Genomic DNA, 23,078 nt, shown 5'->3' on the forward strand with positions numbered 1-23,078 from the left:
TTTACGTTTAGTTGAAGAAATAAAATACGTAATTTCAAGTCACTCATACTTCGCATACGCACGCACAATCGCATTAATATCATCTCTAAGTTTACATTAATATTACTGTAATTATATACAAATACATACGTATATATTATATATTATATAAATATTATATATTTTAATTTAAACACTTCTTCATTTACCATATTACATTAATTAATTTAACGGACATAATTTGAAAATATTAATATTTATTAAATATTATTATTTTCCTCTTAGTTCATTTGCATTCTTCTGTACCAAGATTTGTGAAATGCAAGTAATTAATTAAGGTATTGATGTAATTTAGAACAAGAAATATCGAAAGAATAAAATATTTGGAAAAAATTGATAAAATCATTGACTTTTTATTTCATCGAATAAATTATAAATATTTATTTTTTTTATATATTTAAAATATATTTTTAATTTTCAAGAAAATACAAATAAAATATGTAAGTTTTTATAGATATTAATAAAAAATGTTTTCTTAATGAGATATTAAAATACTATCAAGTAAAAATAAATGATCAGAGTCTAAAACTAAAATCTTAAAATAGAAATACAAGTTACATAGCATACCACAGTAAAAATGGAATAGATCATGTGTTTGAAAGTCCTATGATGGTCATGAAGGATAAAATTCTCGTGATATAAGCCCAATACATAAGTAATAGAAAGAGATCTCCACTGTTGCAGTTCATGTAATCTCTCATTACAAAAGTGTATTTTTCATCAAATGACTCATTTAAAATTATTATAACCGCAGTTATCTACAATTGGGAATCGTTTTTTGAAGCACCTTGAAATATCACAATTACCTTCAATTAATTATACAAATTTGAAGCCAATGATTAATATAGAGTATGTGTGAAAGAATCAGTTAATTTTTAATTATTTTATCTCATTAGTTATTTACATTGAATCTGTGAAATCCAAAAAAAAAAAATACAGTTTACAAACATTTTTCTCCCTGGCGCCACCTAAGTTTTATTCCTTTAATAAAGCTCTGTGACAGTCCAGTTTTGTGCGCAGTTGATTTTTAAAGTAATGTCGCAATAAAAGTGTGTAACTGTGTATTTAGAGGTGTTTAGGTCAGTTTCACAGAGATAATACATACAACAAGTGATACAAGTATTACTTAATAATAATAAATTCACTATATTAGCGCAAAATTATCTTGAAATTCCACAGTGCAATGTATTGTTACTGATCCACTGCCAGAATAAAATACCTTTAATGTTCTGATGAAATACGTCATTTTGTTGACGAAAATCATAACAAAAACTTGCATTGATGTAAATATGAATTTTAGCTAAAATTTGACTCTTTAAAGTAAAATAAAATAATTAAGTGTTCATGGTTATTTATTGTTGCTGATTCTATCAAATCATTAAGGATTTACTAGTAAAGACAAAGAAAAATTAATATAAAAATTATCTTCCAACTTTTCAAATAAATAACTGAAAATGAGCACCTTAGAGCAATATTCCCGTGATTCATCCCTTTGGAAAGGATATAAATCAGATCCAAACAGCCCTGCTATTATGCAAAGTCTCGATAGTTTAACAACAAGTAATAAAGATATGTACAGTTCACCTTTTGGGCCTCCATCAAACTATGGAAACTTATCCATTAATGGAATATCTTCTTTAAATGAAACTATAAAGCAAAATTCTACTATTTCTACTGAAGTATCTCATAGTTTTTTATTAATTGATGGTCAGGAATATTTAAAAGTTACTAATGTTGAACAGTTTATTGAAAAATTGGGATGTAATGATAAAAACTTGAAGGTCAAAGTTGTTTCCATTTTCGGAAATACTGGAGATGGAAAAAGTCATACATTAAACCAGACTTTTTTCAATGGACGAGAAGTATTTAAAACTTCAAGTGAACAAAGCTCTTGTACTCTAGGAGTATGGGCATCTTTTGATCCAAGACTTGGAATCATCTGTTTGGATACTGAAGGATTACTTGGAGTCACGATTCATGAAAATGAACGAACTAGGTTACTTTTGAAGGTCTTGGCGGTTTCTGACATTGTCATTTATCGCACCCGATCTGAAAGACTTCACAAAGACTTATTTACATTCCTTGGTGCAGCTTCCCGAGCTTATAGTCTGCATTTTCAAAATGCATTGCAAGCGCTCAGCAGGAGAGAGGGTGCATCAAGTACTTCTTGTACACTTGGTCCCAGTGTTATTGTGTTCCACGAGACTCGACATACTCGGCCATTAATAAACAGTAATCATTTTTATTCGATTTTTTTTCATTTATGTGTCAATGATAACCAGATGTTTTTTACAACTTAATTTGAACAGTGAGATATTAACAAACCAATGTAAATGTTTATCTTTTATAATTAAACTTAAATTCAATAATAGTTTATATTTAATTATGTTTTTAATTTGGCTAATTATACATTTTTTTTAATTCAAAAATTGTAAAAACCAATCTAGTTAAAAAATTTTATGAAACAATCATTAATACATTACATAAATCTTAATTTTAGACACATCAGAAAGTGCTGAAGACATTCTACGAAATCGTTTTACCCAAATGAGGCTAGAAATTGATGCATTCAGCTCGATAAAATATGTAGGAGTCCAAACTTCAAGCCCACCGACCAATTACATTCCTCTTCGTATTGCCATTCAAAATGAATTGGATAATACAACTGTTAGATCCGCTAGAAAACCTCATCACGTTTATGATACACTTAAAACTCTAAATGACAAATTTTCTGGTGAAATAGAAAGCGATTCTAATGTTTTATTTTCCGATCAGTATTTTACTTGTCCTGTCAAGTGTAGAAGTTGTGACAGTAGATGTCGAAATAGCATGGGTCATCTGCGGGAAGGTATTCCTCATCATACTGATTCCAGGTAAATAAATTTCATGTAAATATTTAAATTAGAAATTTATCATTATTTTTAATTTAATAGATGCCGATATCAACATCAGTATGAAAATCTCGTTTATATTTGCAAAAAATGCCATGCAAATGGTAGTGAAACGATTGTTTCAAGCCGAACATTACCTCAAAATGATAACAGTTGGTACGGACTTGCTAAATATGCATGGTCTGGATATGTCATCGAGTGTCCAAGATGTGGAGAAATTTATAGAAGTCGACAGTATTGGTATGGAAATAAGAGTCCTGAAGATGCTGCTGTTCGAACAGAGATTACTCATGTTTGGAATATTGTAAATATACGTTATCAATTTATTTATTATTTTCCATTTCCGATAAAAATTTTTTTATCCATTAATTCTGAATCTACATTTAATAAACTTAAGAAATTAATACGAAAATTTTATTGAACATTCAACTACTTGTGAAATATTCATAACGTTAAATAATATGTTTTTTAGCCGAATACCGGGCTATCGAACCAAAACGCTGCACAGAAAATCATTGACGGAGTGTCCTATATAACAGAAGCTGTAGCAAATGTATCTATCCAACCGACAAAGGCTATAACTGCTTGGGTAGCTGATCAAGTAGCGCCCACTTATTGGCGTCCCAATAATGAAATTAAGCATTGTCATCAATGCAAGAAATTATTTGATATTAGTGATACAAAACACCACTGCCGTGCCTGTGGAGAAGGCTTCTGTGCTAAATGCTCTTCAAATACTAAACCTGTACCTTCTAGAAATTGGTTTACTCCGGTTAGAGTCTGTGATGATTGTTATGATAAAGATCCTAATTCTAATGAAGTAATGATAAATCCTTCTGAAGATGTTAGCGTTCGAAAAGTTAGTGAGCAGGTTGTTTCAACGTTAAGTGCTGTTGGAACTGTTCTAACATATTCTAAATGTAAGACTTTTTTTAAATTATCAGTTGTTATTTAAAAAAAAAAAACGTTATTTACTTATTAGCGATTTTTATTTTGCAGCTTTAATCAAGGATTCTGTCAGACCATCATATTGGGTACCTGATTCAGAACTAATTAATTGTTGTGTTTGCAAAAAAAAATTTTCAGATACTTTGCCTTTTCATCATTGTAGAAATTGCGGACGTGGAGTTTGTCAGGGATGCTCAGAGCATCGAAAACCGGTACCAAAACGAGGTTGGGAGAACTCCGTTCGTGTTTGTGATTCCTGCGTGAAACTTGATTAAATAAAATTAATTAATCTACAGTTCTATTATTAACTTATTCAAATTAAGGAAAAGAATGTTTCTAAAAAGTATAAGTCAATTTTCATCGTTTTTGTGAAAATAAGAATTTTATAGAAATATCGTAATTAGAATAATTGATTGTAAAAAAATTTTTTTTTTTTTGGAAACAGAGTTTCATTAGCTCAAAACTAAAATTAATTGAAAAAATGGGCAGTGCCATAATCAGGATTTATTTTTATATAAAATCACCTAGGAACAATAAAAAAACCCTTTTCGAATGTTTCTATTGGTTTTTTGTTAAAAATAACTCAATATGCAGTATATATATATTCTATATTCTATAATTATTAATAATAAGGGAATAATAAATTGACGTAATAATCTCCTTACTACAGTAAAGACTCTTTATTCTTTTATAAATAAATACGATCAAGAAAACACTCGGCTGTGAATTAACTATCGAATGCGCATTTTCAATAAAACTGAATGTAATTTCATTAAATAAACACAAACATAGGCATAAACAAAATAAAAATAAATTCAAGTTACATTCCGTTCTCTATATATTTTATTTGTTGCGCTTTGATTTATAAATTTCAATAAAAGTATAATATAATTAATTGTTTTTTATTACAATACTCCTTTCCTTACAAAATAGCCTTGAATTTTTTTGAGTGGTTTTTTCATAAAACTTATTATTCAAAATCTTTGATAAGATATTGCTAAATAATTTTATATTTCAATGACATTTTCCGATTTGTTAATAAGTTCAAATTAAAATATTTCGCGCTTTTGCTACACTAGATTATCAACGCATGCGTAATATAATGGACGACACTGTACACTTTGTAAACGCAGACTATTGTGACGTTACTAAATTTCTATGACGTCGCAACATGGAGTACCGATCAGCTGGGTGTTGTGTAGTGTGTGCCTGCAATGCTCTTCACTGTAAAATTTGTTAAGGACATCTTCTGTCGTCGTGAACATGTAAGTGTATTGTTGTTAAAAGTTACTAAAAAAAATAGGTGATGTGACGTGCTCGTGTTTTTCAAATAATTATAATAATTAACAAAAATTTAAATATCAACAGAAATAAACGTGGAAACACATAACTCTAGTTCATGTGCTCCATGGCCCACTTGGGCTTTTATCGCTTTTCTTCTATCTCTCCAGATATTTTTTTCCATTAATAAATTTTTTTTTCAATACTCCATCCCATGATCTACTAATAAATCATAGACAGAAGTAAAACTATTACTTGTGACGTGATAAAGTGGGCCAAGAAAATTAAGTAAATATGGTTAGGAGTCGTATTCAATTCGACTGTAAAAGAAAATTGAAATTCTAGAATGTCGTGATATAAATTAACAAAAAATTGTCATTTAATATAGATATTTTAATTCTTTAACATGCGGTTCGCGTCCTCGTAGCCGTGTGCAAGTGATGCCGTCGTAGCCATTTTCATGGTTGCTCGAGTTTCGTAATCATTATCAACTCCATATTTGAATTCAACAAGTAACGCAGTCTCGTTTATTAAAAATGTTTTTAAGCCTATAAAAATTTATTAACAATATAAAATTTATGGTATACTAAAACATCTAATTTCAAATTTTTTAATTATTCTAGTTCGATTCAAAATTATTTAAAAATATTCACAAAAATCTGGTTTATCATTCTAGACTTCAAGTGTGTTTAATAAACATTCAATCACGTGACTAGTATCTTTTCCTACAAGTGCTGTGCATCGTCCACTAACTAATTCTTTACACTAATTAATATAACATTATCGTGGTTATTTTGTAAATCATTTTTGTAATTTAAAGTACTTAAAAAATTACGACGCCATCTTTTTTTTAATAAAATGATCTAGTTTTTTCATAAAAAAATAAAGCATAACCTAACTCTTTAGAATTCACTGAAAAAAGAATATAAAAATATTTTAATCTTGAAAATTTGTTCCTATCATTATAATTATTAGTAAGAATTTATATCACAGCATTACAACTGTTCTAAATTTTTATCCACCATTTTGTCGCCTCATTAGATGATAAACAAATGACGCAATTGGTGCGCCGGGTTTGAGACTATCGTTCATAAGTTACTACGTCGACATGTGAATAATTAGGCAATTTTTTATTTCAATAATTATCATACCATAACTACTCATAAGATTTATGTAAAATCATTAAAAACGTTGTTATCTGTTGCTAAGACATTGATAAAACAATCAAGTAATAGCACTTTGAAAGAGTCTGAGTTGGGGGTGTTGCTAAGGCACCACGGAGCCAATTGATGGTTGCTTGGCAACAGCATCTTACTAGCTTTTATGGCCGCCGTGGCGAGCGTAGCTATCGATGACGCTCTCTTTTGATTGGTGTCTTCTTCAACGGCGATGCATTTTTTCCTTACACGAGTGGAGATAATAATTGCGCCAATTTAAGTCGACATCAGTTCAAAAAGAATTGTGTAAAATGACAAATTCCCTACTGTTCATGAATAATTGAAGAAGAGACTAATTACAACTTGATAACTAATTTTTCGGTGAGAAGTTGAGAACTTTCGTACCTACTACAGGGGTAAAATTTAGGGTAAGACCTTCGGAGACACAATTTTATAGAATACTAGATAGTGATAAGTACGGTTTCCATGACAACACTTTGACACGCATACGGCTTTTCCTAGAGAACGCAAGGGAGAAAAACGATGGAACAGATAGAAGAAATCAACAGTAGTTCTCGCATCGTTACACAGTGTCTTACTATTGCTATTTCTGACGACGCGGCTACAACGACGATTTTTTTCTCATGGACGCATCGTGGCTTATATTTAGACAAGAACTTAACTGAAATTAGACGTTTGTGTGAAGAAAAAGAGGAGAAACGCGTGCCGATGAAATCTGAGGTGGCAACTTCCTTCTTTCCATTTTCTTCATCATTCCCATTACAATTGTTTTTTTTTTCTTTTTAAAAATATCATGTGGATTTTATTTTTAATTTTATCACTTTACTATTTTTAGTTTAATCAATAATTAATTGATGTGTAATTTTTACTTTCAGTGATTGAAAATTTTAACTAAGAGAGTAATTATCAAAGAAATATCCAAAATTGCATCATAATAATGGCACCAGACAGGCCCGATGCATCGGGTGTAGAAACTGCGTGTGGTTTAACCGTTACACGTGCCTACAGTATCGATGACACCGTACTAACGCTTAAAGAAGCAGATAACGCTAGCACGTTTTCTGACAAGACCAATACTGGCGCGATCGACGTCGCTGTCCCAGATGCAGTCAACAGTCCACCGGTTGCCAAAAGTCCAAGTGAATTCGCGAGTACAATAACAACGAAACAAAATCAATCTGATGATGACCTTACTAACCTTGCATGGTTACATCAACAAAATCTCCTTAAAGGACTTGAAATTTCTAGTCCTACCAAAAGCATTAAAGAAGAAAATATAATTAATAATAACAACAATAATAATAATAATAATATTTGTGATGATAGTACAGAACTATCTGAGAACACCAATTCTATTTCCAGTTTAGATGATAACTATTTTTCAGGTAAATTTATAGAAATTTTGTAATTACATTGCTAATAATATTCCTATTGTTTATATTTCATATTATTTTTCAGAGAGTAATGGAAAAATTGGATCCGTGGTATCAGGGAAAACATGTCAAGGTTATCAAAGTCCCGGTAAAAATTATGAAAAATCTAGTGGATTCTTTCAGGACTCGGGAAAAATTGCATACATTACAACACAACAAAGTAATCAAGTGAAGATATCATTGAACAACAATAATCTACCAGTTTCAAATCGTAACAAACATCCTACGCATATACCTTACGATCCTCATTTGCATAGAAATACCAAACCTCCGTACTCATTTTCCTGTTTGATCTTCATGGCCATTGAGGATAGTCCAATGAAAGCTCTACCAGTGAAGGAAGTCTACGCTTGGATTTTGGATCACTTTCCTTACTTTAGGAATGCACCAACCGGTTGGAAAAATTCCGTCAGGCATAATCTTAGCTTAAACAAGTGTTTTAGAAAAGTTGAAAAAGCTCCGGTAATTAAACAACTTCACTTTACTTTGATTATATTTATGAAATTTAATCAAATATTTATTAACATTATCATTTTCAGAATTTGGGAAAAGGTTCTCTTTGGATGGTAGATGATCAATATCGTCCAAATCTTATGCAAGCGTTATCGCGAGCACCTTTTCCTCCTCCTACTGGTCAAAATCTTTCTTCTCCTGAAAAAATACCTAAGAAAAATACCAATACGCGACTTCCTGATCCTGTTTTATTTCCTTATTTATCTAAAAGACTTGCTTCAAGTAACATAACTGAAAGTCCCGAACAAGAGTTTGATAGTGATGTTGACGCTGCTGCAGCCGCTATGCTTTCCTTTAAACACGGACCTATTATTCTTAATCATAACAAAGGTATATCAAATTAAATATTTCATGTACCATGTCAATCACTTAATTATTACTAAACAATTATTATTTAACTTTAGATCGAAAACGAAAATGTAACATAGAACAAGAAAAATTGGTCCCAGTAATAACACGGAGTTCTAGTGAGGATCATACATATAGTTGTATAACATCAATAAAAACTGAAGGGTATGATTTTTAATAATAAAATAATGAATATAATCTTTAAATAATAATTATGAAATTTTAATAAACTTATTTACAGTAGATCATCAAGCTTAACTCCTGATGATACCAGTACAGATGCAGACGAACGACGTAAAATAGCTGAAGGGGCTGATGCTTTGCTCAACCTTGCAGACGTTGCTCTTAGTCACAATAGCACGTCTTGTACACATTACACCGAGGATATTAAACCAAATATCAATGAGTTATCTACAATAAATCACTTGCCAAAATTACCAACTGTGCAAGGAACCCAATCAAAATCTAAGCGACGTACTACCCCAAGCGATTACGCAAGTCTGCCTGATAAACGACGTAAACGTTGGCGAGAATGGAGCGAGAGTAACAGGTATCTCAAACAAATTAGGGGTTAATAACGAATGTTCGTCTGTCCTTTTTATAATTAATTGCAGTAATTAATAATCAGCCATAAACCAACATAAAAAAGTGGCCAAAGTTATATTTTCAAAAAAAAAAAAAAAACAAGTGAAAAAAAACGAAAATAAACTATAAAAGCAACTATAACAACGGAAAAATTAGAAACAAAGTAAATAAAAGTGATATTTTATTTAAAAAAGGAGATTAGTGATGAGAATCATTGTTAAAAAAAAATATTTTTGAACATCTTTAAAACAAAAGATTCAATTATTGTATGAATCAAATATAATAAGCTAAATTTTGTATAAATACTAGACAATAACTTAATTATTTATATTGAAATTTGAAGACGTTTGCCGTACAATAATTAATATTCAAAGTAAAAATAAAATAATTTTGTCAAATTGTAGATAAATTATATTTGTATATAGATAGTAACAACTTTGAAATAATTTTTTTGCGTGCGGTAAATGTCTTGTACTATATTGGCTTTATTAAATTATTTTTTAAATGTGAGTAGTTTAAAGTACAAACCGTTACTCAAAAAATTTTAGATAAAAAATATAATTTAAAAAAAAAACAAAATGTTAAAAAAGCTTGATCTTCTATACAAAGAGCGGATTATTATTTGAATCATAGTAATCGAATCTTTTTTATAAAAAGACACGAAAATGGAAATGGAAACGATCGTACTGAATTACAAGCAATAATAATAAAAGATTAATAACAATTATCAATTCTTAATTAGTGAATAAAAAAAGTGACCGTGAACCGATCAAAAGTTGAACTGAAAGAGAGTTAATTCGTAAATAGTACGCAGAACTACAAAATTTTTAGTAATGTTAAGAAGAAATTATACATATTAATTAATAGAGAGTTTAATTAATGGAAATAGAGTTCTATATTAGTTTTCTTCTGTAGATATGTATAGATAGATATATTATATATAAACACAATTGATTCGAATAGAGAGATGAAATTAATATATTTAACGATGATAATAATAAAGAAATCTAACTAAAGTAAAATAACATAGATAAATATAAAATTCATTAACTGTATTTTATTTGTACATAATAAATACAGTTAAGTAATACAGTTAATATAGATTCAAATAATAATTAAGAAAAAGTGAATATAAAAGAAAAAAAATTGAAATTATCATCAAATATGAAAATGAATACATACAAAAACAAATGCAATGAATAATCGATAATTTTTTGCCTTTTTCTACTCTATTCGTTTAGTATAGCTTTTGAAAATAATTGTGAGCTGCGTTGCACTTTGTAATAAAAGTAGTTTTCATCTCAGTGAGCTCTCGCTCCTCTCATTGCCGGTTTCTGAATTCGTTCCGGCACATTTGTCACTTACCTTTTATGTTTCAAACTTATTCATAGTGATTGTAACATAACACGAAAAAAAATAAACAAATCAAAGAGAAATATTATCTAAATACAATGAAGAAAAGAAAAAGAGGAAAAAAATTAAGATAGAAGCCGGTAGAAGAGAAGAGTGTAGCCAGAAATTTTTAGCGACGTACTTCACGCATCGTAATTCTATATATACTGTACAGAAAAATGATGAAGCAAAAGAGTGAAAAGAGAGAAAGAAAGTAGAAGAGAGCGAGAGCGAGAGAGAGAGAAAGAGAGAGAATAAGTGCGATAGCAAGAAAAAAATGGTATATTTTTACAGGGCTTTGCCCGTGTGATATGAAAAAGCTCTTCCTAACTAGTTCGCTGATGTACAGTTAATTAAATTAAAACAAGAAAGAAAGATGATATTGTTTAAGTTTTATTAAAAATGATTGAATAATTGCACCAAGTTAAATATCAAACACATCACAGATTCTAACAGATTCTGTTATTTATTTTTTAAAATTACATATTAATTTACAAGCATAATTTTATTTTTATTGATATTAAAATTTATTCAGGTATTTTATTTAAATTGGATATAAACCAAAATAGATAAATTGTTGATTTTTATCACTATTATTATTAATATTATTATTAGCTATAACATAATATTAGTTTTTATTATAAATATCATTATGATACATTTTTTTAAAGTTTTATTGACGAAGCATTCTTTAACTGTTTTTTCTTTTGCTATTGTAAAACTTTTGTTTGATTATCATCATGGGGATTTATTTATAAATTAATCAATAAATTAAGCGATTTATTATCAATTAATAATAAAACTAATTAAAAAAAAGAGTAGATCTCAGTGATACAGCGAATTATGTATTCACAGGTAAAAATATATTTTCCAAGACATGACTGTTACAATGACGCATAAAAATTGACAATTCATTAATTTATTTTAATTTTTTTATATTCGCTGCAACTGATGATCTATTCTTCCATGTAGCTTATTCTAAACTATTTGAGTAGAAAGTTTTACCATTCGTATCTCAAACGCGTATGGTAAGCTATTTATTATAAAAAGAAATATTCAAATATAGGCAGCAGTAGTAAAACTTATAAGTAAATTGTCAGCAGTCAACATTGATAAAACAAAAAGGAGATAACACAAAACATCAATTATTAATAAAAATAACATAATACATAAATGCAAATACTAAACCACAAACTAATAAGCAATATACCTGATATCGAATGAAATACTCTAGTCGGCCCAGTCTAGATACTTTATGAGCAATTCATACGCGTTGTAAATTGAAAACTTTAACATGCGATCAAGATTCAAGAGATGTGAAAAAAATGCGAAAAGAATACTTATATATGAAGAAAAATGTATATAAGAAAATGTGAAAGAGAATGATAAACTAAGTGATACACCTAGCCACGGACAATCAAAATGCCACATCGTGTTTCATTTGTTTCAGTTGCATGACATTGTGCCAAATCAATACAAAAATAATGAAAATTTTCGGAACGAAATAATAATATCAGTTAATTAATTTTTATTACTAAATATTTATAGTGTATACGTGTTATATATAATTTATAAATACATATATATTATATGTATATAATATATATGTACATTGTGAAAATCCTAATTTTGTTGGCGTACTTTATTATTATTCTTATAATTACTATCAATATACAAATTATGTTATTCATTTAAAAAAACAAATCACAATGTAAAATGTTTGTTAAGTTTTTGGCCTTGCTTATATACATTTGAGTGTAATAATTTTAGCCTGTAATTACAGATGAAACTTTATCTAAACTATACTTGAATTATTCATAAATTTGTTATTATTATTATTATCATTAATAACTCATTTTTATAATTATCTTCCTATTTATTTATTATTAACGAAAATTTATTTGATTAATGTTATGATTGTTAAAATTATACATATTTTATGTATGATTATTTTTTAATAATTCTTTTTATACACATTTATTAGTGTAGCGATAAGTTTTCATTCAAAATTCGTATTCTGGCGCCTGCATTCATCTTTCCCTTCCTAATAAAAAAATTGAAAGTCATACATTAGCACCACGTGCGAAAAATTTCGCATTAATTCGCCAATGTCTTTCTCATACCTTCTGAGCAATGACTGACTGTAGAGGAATTTCTTCTTGAATAGTTCCAATCGCAAATTTTTTAAGCCTAAGCTGTATTTAAAAAAGTCTACTTGGAAAATACAATTTCTAAGTGTAATTTTATTATTATGCTTTGTCATCAGATGAAGATGTTCTGTTTTGTTCACATAGCCAACATATTAATTTTTACCATGTTGTCGCCAAAAATGAACTTTTTTCGTAACTTTCAGGATAGAAAAAAAATTAAATTTTATTATCTAAAATTAGATTTTTTTTAAATAGAGTCTAGACTCAAAAAAATTGGAGATGAGAAACTTGATTTAAGTGAAATAATTTCTCCACAGTCGGTAATAACTCCGAAGGTATGGGAAAAGCACTAGTGAAGCTGAGAAATATACAATATGCAACATAATGTCAAATGTTCTATGGCCGTGAGAAATATTTTATAGGTAAAGTGAGAATGTCGTATGGCCATAGATGAGTCGTGTGTGTGCGCAAGAGATCCATTGATTATCAGTCAGAGATAACAAGATGCACTACCTCTCAGATCATCGTCTGTTTATCATCTTAAGAGAAAGAAATTGTGAGTAGTTAAACCGAGCTAAAGTATTAGAACCACGAAGACGATAAGAAAAAAAAGAAGTTAAAGAGAATCAACGAGTAATGGGAAGATGGTGAAGGAGTACTACGGTCACTGGCATGGGTTCGCAATCGCTGGAAGTATTGAGACAAGGCGTTTGGGCGAGCTTGACAGGAGGCTGGTTTTACGATCCACATCTCGATATATTTTCCAATACATTTCATTTATATGTGTGGCTCTTTTTACTATGTTTGCCCTTCACAATTTATCTGGTAAGTCATTCTCATTAATATGCCATTCTCTCTTTAGTAATTAACATTCTCTTGATAATTAATCGACCTAGAAAATTACTGTTTCTACTCTGAAATTAATTTTTTGATTTTTTCTTATAGTTCTTTCCTCCAACGTTTTACGTTTGGTTGGCATACTGCGCATCTATAGTGACGCTATTTGGCACAATAAAATGTGTGAATCATGCGCTTCATTGTGTTTACGATACCAGCGAATATTTGGAAGAACCAGGCCCATGTGTAAGTCAAAAGAAATCAGAAAGCGAGAAGAAACGTGCGTCTCGTAGTAAATGTCATGAGCGGTGTTTAGATCAAGCAGATCTTGGCATTGAATTACAAGTATTAAATGGTAAACAAATAATTATTCAACAATTCTTTATACAGTTTAATAGTGCTTCTTATTCATATGTTTATCTGTTTACTTTTTTAGGAAAAACTGATACACCACCCGTAGAATGTTCCTCAAGAAATTCATACATCGAACCAAGTGCAGATGCTGATAGCATAACTTCAGAATATAATCGTGATAAACTGAGTTCAACGATAGATTTAAAAGTTGAAATTCATCGAAAAAATAGTTCCGAAAGTTCTGAAGAAGCACAGCAATTAAATAAACAAACAGCAACAGCTATAAACGTACATGAAGCTGAATTAGCTACAGCTCAAGAGCATGAACCAAGACTGAAAATTAAAATTGACGGTAGTACAATAAATAAGCATTAATCACGATAAAAATAATAAATATAACATTCATATGTACTTAATTGTAGATTGGCGATTAACACATCAAACTTGTAGACTTAAAATAAAAGATCGTCCTGGAGCACGAAAACTTTGTAGACATGCATCAGAAGATTCTCAGAGTCGTCATGCAAATCAAGGAACATTAGGAAAGACAGGCTCTGAAAGTCGTATTAAACAAACAAGTTCTTTAGAACTAGAACAGCATGGTGAGGATTTTCCATATTGGAAATCCAATCAAAGTGTTCGGAGACTCGCTTCCAATTCTACACCAATGGAAACTCATCTGAATACAGATCATCCGCAAAGTTTAGAAACTATCTCAAAGAAAAAAGATTTGGATAAAATTAAAATGCCATCACATCCTCAATCATTAGAAGTGAAGAACTTGATATTAAATGTTTTCTTTTATCATATTAATCAAAAAATATTTATTTATAATAAATATTTTCTAGGTTATTGCCAAAAAACTCCATCAACAATTGGTGCATCCTCAAAGTTTAGAGACGATCGGTGCAGCTGGTAAAAATACTGGATCTTCAGATGACAATAATTTACCACTTCATCCGCAAAGTTTAGAAACGATCAATACAAAAAAGGTGGATACTATAATTAACTAATATATTAAATATTTATATAAGTCATTGGTAGCATATATTTTATTATTTTCTAGATTTTACCACAAAATACATTAAAGCGTAATCAACTAATATTATTACCTTATCTAAGCTATGGATCTGAGATAGTTCATCCAATAGCTGAACAAAGTGACGAGCAATTTGCTAATGAAAGTGCAGGTGGATATTGTCATCGTGATTCATATAATCCCTTGTTAACAAGAAAAACTGTAGGCGACTCTAGTACCTGTTCTAATCGTGATCGAAGTTTAAGTGCTGGAGGTTTTGATAATAGATTTTCTAGGTAAAGTAATCATCATAAATAAATAAATAAAGTAATTTTAGCAATAATCTTCCAACAGTAATTCACTCTTTCATTTGGTGTAGATTCAATGGGGATGTAGTAGCCATAGACAATGATTCAGCTAATTCTCGAGAAGCACTTTTAGAGGAAGGAATGTCAACATTCAAAAGACGATTTAGCAATGCAAGTGCCAGTAGCCATGAACTTTCTGATAATGAAAGACGAAAAGAAGCACCAGAAAATGGTAAAAAAGCTGACGATCCATTAAATACTGGTAGTATTGTTGGAATTGATTGGTTGTTTGAAAATGGAGATTGTCCTGCTGAATCTTGGACAAACAAAAGTAAGTAAACAGTAATCTTTAATTTAAAATAATTATGGACAGTGAAAAATCCGAAATTAATTTTTTTTATGATGACAAAGAAAAGTAATATCAAAAGTCCCGTGACCGCGGGAACTGAATAGCTAATCGTTAGTTTAGTAAAATCTATGTACCATATTTTATCGATTCATGCTGCCAGTTTTTTGGACATTCGCTTGTTCTGATGATACGGATACGTCAGAGAGTCTACAAACGACTAGTACTGATTGTAAGTTATTTTTGACAATAGCGAGTCCCGGTCCAATTTGGTAGCAAGTCCTAATTAAATTAGGATCAACTGGAATATAAGAATAGAAAAAAAAATTATGTATAATCGAACACTTGAATAATTTTCGTATATTTTTTTACAGATTATCACTCAAAAGAGCCGGATTCCGAGTCTTCAAGTACAACAACATTAAGTATTGATAATGAAATAAGAAAAACTCTTCTCCCAAGTTCGAATGCAACAGACAACAAACGTCATCAAGGTGCAATTCCAAAGCAAAACCGTCCAAAAGCATGTACAGATGTATTAAACAATGTCAACTGTTTGTCTGAAGCTACTACAAGTAAATCACGAAAAACACTGGAATCTCGTAGAGATCGTGATAGAAAACAATTAAATGAATGTAACCAATTTGAACAAACTAGCTCAAACAACGAATTAAGTACACTTCTTGCTAATCAAGCACCTCCTTCACTCCCTATTTTGTTAAAATCTGATGCTCGAACTAGTGGATCAATTGTTCCTAATTCTACTGGAACTGTCAGGCTTACTGCACCTAATATTTCAAAGGGAAATCATCCACCAAGAAAATTAAAACGTCAACGAGTATGTAGAAGAACTAGACGTGATGAAAATTTAGAAGTTTTAACAGCACTTGAAGGATTGATATCAAATGGAGACTATCATCTAGCTACAAATCATAATGATACAAGTGAAGGTGCAATTCATTACTTTCGTGATGATAATGGAAGATGGCTTACCTACACATTTGATGAAAAGAGTTCAGGAGTAGCAACAACAGCATCAATTCTACCTAGTTCAAATGATAAATTCTTGAATTCCTTATTACTACATCAACGCAGTCAAAATGGTCTTCTCGATCCACATTGTTTGGGCGATTCTCTTAGCAATAGTTACAGCAGTCTCTCTTTGAATTCTGCGGGGTTAACATTAATCATTGATACTCCTCCAGTATTATCTAGTCCTGCTGCAAATAATCAAACAAAAACTCAAAATTCTTTACCAGCAAATATGGTTTCAACCAACATTAGAACCTCCAATGTATTTGATCCAGGTATGCTTTTTGAAAGAGATTTTTTCTTTCGAATGAGAACTACTCGTAACTGTCGAATTCATCATTTACTTGAAAATATTAATGTTAATTCTCAACCAGCAGAGAATCAGAACCAAATGTCGGTTCTGCCACTACCGAATCACCAAGAATCCGATATGAACAACAGTTTATCATGGAACAGATTCATCGACGGATTGGATGGCTCAAATGATTCTAAATCTAAACCTACGAGACATTATTACAAATGGAAAATTGGAAAGCTTCCTCATATAAAAGTTCGATTTGATCGGCTTTCATTACTTGCTCTGTTAGATAGAAATTTAACTATCATAGAGACGATAATATCAACATTTTTAGCAGTAGCAGTAGCTGGTCTGGGCCTCTTATTACTGCAACAAGGATTTTATCGTGATATTTTTGCTTTTCTCTTCTGTTTTGTTACGGCTGGATGTCAGTACTCACTATTAAAATCAGTTCAACCTGATGCAGCATCACCAACACATGGATTCAACCGAATTATTGTCTTTTCTCGACCAGTTTATTTCATTATCGTCTCAAGTATCATCCTTATTCTCAATGAATCTTTGCACAACTTTAAGAATTCAGATTTTCGAGTCTACGGTCTACGAGTGGCTGACTATGACACAATAAGTCAAGTGAGAAATGTGTTGTTAATATTTTTACTAATGTTTCCCATTATTTTTTCTCTTGGACTTTTTCCCCAGATTAATACGTTTCTTATGTATATCTGTGAACACTTGGATATTCATATATTTGGAGGAACAGCAACAACATCATTAGTTTCATCGATTTATAGTTTATCGAGAAGTGTTATAACTGTAGCAATTCTCTACGGTTTTGCTTACGGAGCTTTAACAGAACCAAAATCTTCCCAACACATACTTTTTTCTATATTCGCTGGATTACTTGTATCTATTTCTTATCACTTGAGTAGATCCTCATCAGATCCTTCAGTTATTTGGGACATTGTAAAGACAAATTTGTGGCCACCAGAAATGTACCTTGAAGAAATGGAGGCAAAAGTTATCGAGAATACATCAAGACAAGATACATCAACAACGATCTACAAAGATACTAAAGTAAAACCATCCGGACGAAAAAAAGATGTTAAAATAAAAATTGGAGAACAAATTTCTGATGCAGAATTAGTGGATCCACTACCACAAAAATTGAGATCAACTGTCAAAGCTAGATTAAAAAATGATTTAATAGTTTGTATTGTTATTGGTGTTCTATCATTTACTATTCATTGTTCGACAGTTTTCACGACTCTTCAACCAGAATTAAATCCTGTATTATGGGGAATCGTCAGCTGTTTAGGATTTCTATTGCATTATATTGTGCCGCAACTAAGAAAACAACTTCCGTGGTTATGTCTAGCAAGACCAGTGTTAAGGAGTCATGAACATGCTCAATTCGAAGTTCGTGAGCCTGTAAAAATTATGTGGTATGAAAAAGTTTATGTTTGTTTATGTTTTATAGAAAGGAACATACTTTACCCACTTGTCTTCCTCGGCGCTCTAACTGAGTGTTCATCGAAAATCGTTGAAAAATTCGGTGAAAGTGTCGGTGCATTAATAATTGTTATTTGTGGACTAAAATCATTACGATCTGCTTATGCAGATCCATCATCTCGTTATTTAGTGTTAGTGTTTTCAGTACTATTTTTTAGAATTGACTATAAAAATTTAAGTGAAACGTTTCTCGTTGATTATTTTATAGCTGGAATTATTTTTGCAAAAGTCTATGAACTTTTGTTAAAAATTCGTTTCATAGTAACGTATATAGCTCCATGGCAAGTAACATGGGGAAGTGCATTTCATGCATTTGCACAACCATTTTCAGTTCCTCATTCAGCAATGCTTTTTCTTCAAGCTACGATCTCAGCAATTCTCAGTACTCCACTTAACCCATTGCTTGGAAGTGCGATATTCATTTGCTCATACGTGAGACCAATTAAATTTTGGGAGCGTGACTACAAAACTCGTAGAGTTGATAATTCAAACACAAGAATGTCATCACATTTAGAACGAAATCTTGGAGCTGATGATAATAATCTAAATTCAATTTTTTACGAACAATTAACTCGATCTCTTCAGCACAGTCTTTATGGAGATTTAGCTCTTGGACGATGGGGTAACGTAGAACAAGGAGACTGTTTTCTTCTAGCTTCAGACTATCTTAATTGTCTTGTTCACGTTGTTCAACTTGCTAACGGATTAGTAACTTTTCAATTACGTGGTCTAGAGTTCAAAGGAACATATTGTCAACAAAGAGAAGTAGAAGCAATTACAGAAAACATTGAAGAAAACGATAATTGTTGTTGCTGTGAAATGGGTCATTTCTCCAATGTCTTAAGTATGAATGCAGCCTTTGGACAACGATGGTTAGCTTGGGAAGTAGCCAGTGCTAAATATGTTCTTGAAGGATATTCGATATCCGACAATTCTGCTGGATCTATGTTACAGGTTTTTGATTTTCGTAAAGTTCTTCTCACTTATTATGTAAAAAGTATAGTTTTTTATGTAATTAAATCACCGAAATTAAAACAATGGTTAGACAATACAGACATTACTGATGCTCTAAAGCCAACACTTGAGAAAAACTTTGTTGATTTAGATCCCGTCTTTAATATGAACGTCGATGAAGATTTTGATTTTCGTGCCAGTGGTATATCAAGAAGTAGTTTTTGCAATGTATACCTTGATTGGATTCAATTTTGTGCTGTGAAAGTTGATAAAACTCTTGAAAGAACTCGTGACTCTCCTCTTGTGTCTTTATGTCTTGCATTGAGTCTTTTAGGGAGACGAGTCCTTGGAGCCGCGTCTCATACCACAGTTTCAAGTGTGGAATTTTTTCTTTATGGATTACATGCTCTATTTAAAGGAGACTTTAGAATTACATCAGTGCGTGATGAATGGGTGTTACATGATGTAGATTTACTTCGCAGTGTTGTTGCAAAAGGAGTAAGAATGGCGCTAAAACTTCATCAGGATCATTTTATGAGCCCAGAACAATATGAAGATGTTTCCGCTTTATTTGAAGCTATTGATAATCATGATCGACATCTTGTGATTAGTCATGAAGCAGATCCTTTGTGGAGAAATGCCATTTTAAATGGAGCAACAAGTTTATTAGCTTTGAGACATGTTGTAGATGAAGGTGTTAATGATTATAAAATAATTATGTTAAACAAACGTTTTTTAAGCTTTCGTGTAATAAAAATGAATCGAGAATGTGTCCGCGGACTATGGGCTGGACAACAACAAGAGTTAATCTACTTAAGAAATCGCAATGCGGAAAGAGGATCAATACAAAATGCAAAACAAGCCTTAAGAAATATTATTAATAGTTCTTGTGATCAACCTATTGGATACCCAATTTATGTTTCACCTCTTACTACTAGTTATGCTGAAAGTAATGAACAACTGTGTTCTATTATTGGAGGACCACTTAGTTTAAATACCATCAAAGATAATGTTCTTAAGTTGTGGAGAAAGTGAGAATTTTTATTATATTTATATTTTATTTTTAATTCTATCTTCACTGAGTATAAATATTTTTCTTCTTGCAGAGTTAGAAGACGATGTGGTCAGGGATGCTCTTCAGGAGGAACTGGATCTCAAGATGATGGGGGTTTTGGTAATGATGGAGTTTATGCTATGACTACTTACAATATTCATTCAGGTAAATATTAAAAACAGGGCTTTTTTTTATAAGATCGACATTATTTTCCAAGTTTATGTCATTATTTTTAAAATTTAATTAATTATGCAGGATACAGCCAATCAGGTCATAACACCTCTGGGTCTCAATCTATGGATTCTGGATGTCAAATTGGAGGATCAGCAGGTCGTGGGTCATTAGGAAGAGCTAATACTGGCTCTTTAGGAGGTAATAGAGGTTCTTTGGCGTCAGTTGGTAAACCAACAAGTTCAACATTAGCAAGTCTTGCTGGGTTACTGAGTAATAATGACATCAAAACAGAATCTAAATGTGAAACAAGTTTTTCTGGAAAAGTAGATAAAGAAGAAATATCTCAGCGTGTAAGAATAATGGATCCAAATCAAGTTTATGATGCCATTAATCTTGGAAGACGTATTGATGTTATTTGGCCCGATGAGAAGATGAGACAACAAGGTGGTAGAACTGGTTGGCAACATTGGGTGCCTGAAAGAGGAATGGAAGGCTGTGTTGTACATCGATGGTTCCCTAATCATCGTGATCCTAATCGTCGTTCTCATGTCGATAAAGTTATACTTCTTGTAAAAATTGATGATAAATATGTCCCGATAGCAGAGCAAGGTGTAAGAGACTTAGGTGCGGAAGTTTAGAATCATTTTTAAAGAGTGTATTGTTTATCTAATATTCTTTTTACCTTTGATGAGGTCATGTACAGAAAGTTTTGTGATGATTATTCGTGAAAAACGTTGTTAAAGTGCAACGTCTCAAGCGTTTTACGAGATTACAGCACATCGAAAGCTGTTCTCGATGTTATACCAAACATATTGTACTATATTGTGTATTATAATATTTATGTTATTAGAAATGAATGGAATTTCATATTGAGATTGTTACTAAACGATATAAAAACGTCTTTGTAAATAATTGAAATTTTTCTATCATCGTCATTATGTTTAAGGCGAAGAAAAGAAAAAAAAATATTTTTCTTAAGAAAATATGAAAATATGACGATCATAGGAATTATTGATTGAAAAAAAAGAATTAAAATCGAACGCGATTATCAATTTGTAAATAACGTTATTCGTGTTTTTCTACATTTTGTTACATTTTTTTTAAAAAGGACTATGCATTAAAAATAAGCTGTAAATAGCCAAATACTTATGTAAACAATTAAAGAGGTTAATATAGTATCTAAATTATATATGTTGATGGGAGCAATCGCTCAAGAAATAATTGACAAAACCTTCTAACGAAAGAAGGACATATCTATCATACCAGACGCTTATACATTAATTTCATTATAAGTTAAAATCATTATCATTATTATAGTAATCAAATACCAATTGAATTTTTATTAATGATTACAAATTACAATCATCATTGTGTTTTTATGGGGCCGAATCAAATCTAAATAATCCATTTATTAAAAATATTTTTGTTGGCTTTTTTATATCACTTTGACAATAGTTCAATTGCATTGTTATTTTTCTGTTTACTTAATTTTTAATTTACATATCCACTGATTATTATATAGATAATTGTAAGGGCCGTTTGTTCGTTATTTACGGCAATGATTATCCGTTTATTTATATATATAATCAGTGAATCACAATATTGCCTTATCATGGTGTTTTAAATAACACCTGACTGATGATAAAAACAAAAAAACTTAGCTAGTCTTTAAATTACTGGCAAGAACACTTTAAAAGCCAGTTTTAAGGTATTCTGAGACAAATTGTTGCTGCATTTTTTTAATTAACAGGGAGACACAGTCAAGTGGCCAAACAATCATGGTTACTCGGTCGGCCTATTCTCTCCTGTATGATTATGTATGTTTCTAAATAATACAAAATGAATAAAAATACTTATAGTGAATGTGACATAAATAAAAAGACTTAACTATTAAAAATTTGTGCAATCTGTTACTTATTTGTTACGAGAGCTTTTTAACAGTACATCGATAACAGTTTTTATTGGATACTACAAAATAACTTTTAAGAAATGAAATATTCTGTTACGATACTTGAACGCTTACGAATACATGAAGATTTTAAAAATATAGTCAAAAGTGTACAGGTGTAAATCAGAGAGTAGATTAACCAAATATGTAATAATATTGTAATATTATTTAATAATAAAATAAATTTTAGTACAATATAAAACAGGATTAGTTTGTAACTATGCATTATATTGTTGAATAATAATTGATCAATAACAACGAATTAATAATATGATGCGGCCCCTTTTTTTGTTCGAATGAATTAATATTTTTATTCAACTACAAGAATTTTGGCAGTCAGAAATATAATAATATTTATCTTTTTTTTCCAACTAACAAAGATAACGGTTTTCGATCTGAAATGGAATATAATATTTATCAAAGCAGTTGACTTTATTTCCATTAAAAATTCTCAATTTAATTATTTATTCAATTAGCTAATGCTG

At 30.5% G+C, this 23,078-nt stretch overlaps 3 protein-coding genes across 8 annotated transcripts; all 3 read left to right on the forward strand.

Annotated features, from left to right (window-relative positions):
• Positions 1–670: 670 nt before the first annotated feature.
• LOC118075034 (zinc finger FYVE domain-containing protein 1-like) lies at positions 671–4,729 on the forward strand. The gene is made up of 5 exons (XM_035096627.1): positions 671–2,271; positions 2,540–2,912; positions 2,973–3,234; positions 3,403–3,850; positions 3,930–4,729. Exons 1-5 carry the CDS (start codon positions 1,494–1,496, stop codon positions 4,151–4,153), a joined length of 2,085 nt encoding a protein of 694 aa, XP_034952518.1. The 5' UTR covers positions 671–1,493; the 3' UTR covers positions 4,154–4,729.
• Positions 4,730–5,043: 314 nt separating this feature from the next.
• LOC118075037 (forkhead box protein N3-like) lies at positions 5,044–9,351 on the forward strand. 4 transcript variants are annotated; one of them, XM_035096632.1, is made up of 7 exons: positions 6,091–6,744; positions 6,839–7,057; positions 7,213–7,722; positions 7,796–8,232; positions 8,310–8,613; positions 8,688–8,796; positions 8,873–9,351. In XM_035096632.1, the coding sequence occupies exons 3-7, from the start codon at positions 7,275–7,277 to the stop codon at positions 9,204–9,206; spliced, it is 1,632 nt and encodes a 543-aa protein (XP_034952523.1). In that variant the 5' UTR covers positions 6,091–6,744; positions 6,839–7,057; positions 7,213–7,274; the 3' UTR covers positions 9,207–9,351. The 4 variants fall into 4 exon arrangements, with proteins under 4 accessions (XP_034952521.1, XP_034952525.1, XP_034952523.1 ...); XM_035096630.1 differs by lacking the exons at positions 6,091–6,744; positions 6,839–7,057 and adding an exon at positions 5,044–5,143; XM_035096634.1 differs by lacking the exons at positions 6,091–6,744; positions 6,839–7,057 and adding an exon at positions 5,044–5,143 and having other exon boundaries at positions 8,876–9,351.
• Positions 9,352–13,172: 3,821 nt separating this feature from the next.
• pcx (pecanex) lies at positions 13,173–22,542 on the forward strand. Of its 3 annotated transcripts, none has more exons than XM_035096612.1 (11): positions 13,173–13,583; positions 13,704–13,950; positions 14,032–14,301; positions 14,372–14,721; positions 14,798–14,941; positions 15,016–15,263; positions 15,347–15,606; positions 15,996–16,928; positions 17,028–20,448; positions 20,524–20,636; positions 20,727–22,542. In XM_035096612.1, exons 1-11 carry the CDS (start codon positions 13,431–13,433, stop codon positions 21,281–21,283), a joined length of 6,696 nt encoding a protein of 2,231 aa, XP_034952503.1. In that variant the 5' UTR covers positions 13,173–13,430; the 3' UTR covers positions 21,284–22,542. The 3 variants fall into 3 exon arrangements, with proteins under 3 accessions (XP_034952503.1, XP_034952504.1, XP_034952502.1); XM_035096613.1 differs by having other exon boundaries at positions 17,031–20,448; XM_035096611.1 differs by having other exon boundaries at positions 15,996–20,448.
• Positions 22,543–23,078: the final 536 nt, after the last annotated feature.

The sequence above is a fragment of the Chelonus insularis genome, unplaced genomic scaffold (assembly GCF_013357705.1).
Source record: "Chelonus insularis isolate UGA/USDA-ARS -01 unplaced genomic scaffold, ASM1335770v1 contig_144_pilon, whole genome shotgun sequence".
Lineage (NCBI taxonomy): Eukaryota > Metazoa > Arthropoda > Insecta > Hymenoptera > Braconidae > Chelonus > Chelonus insularis.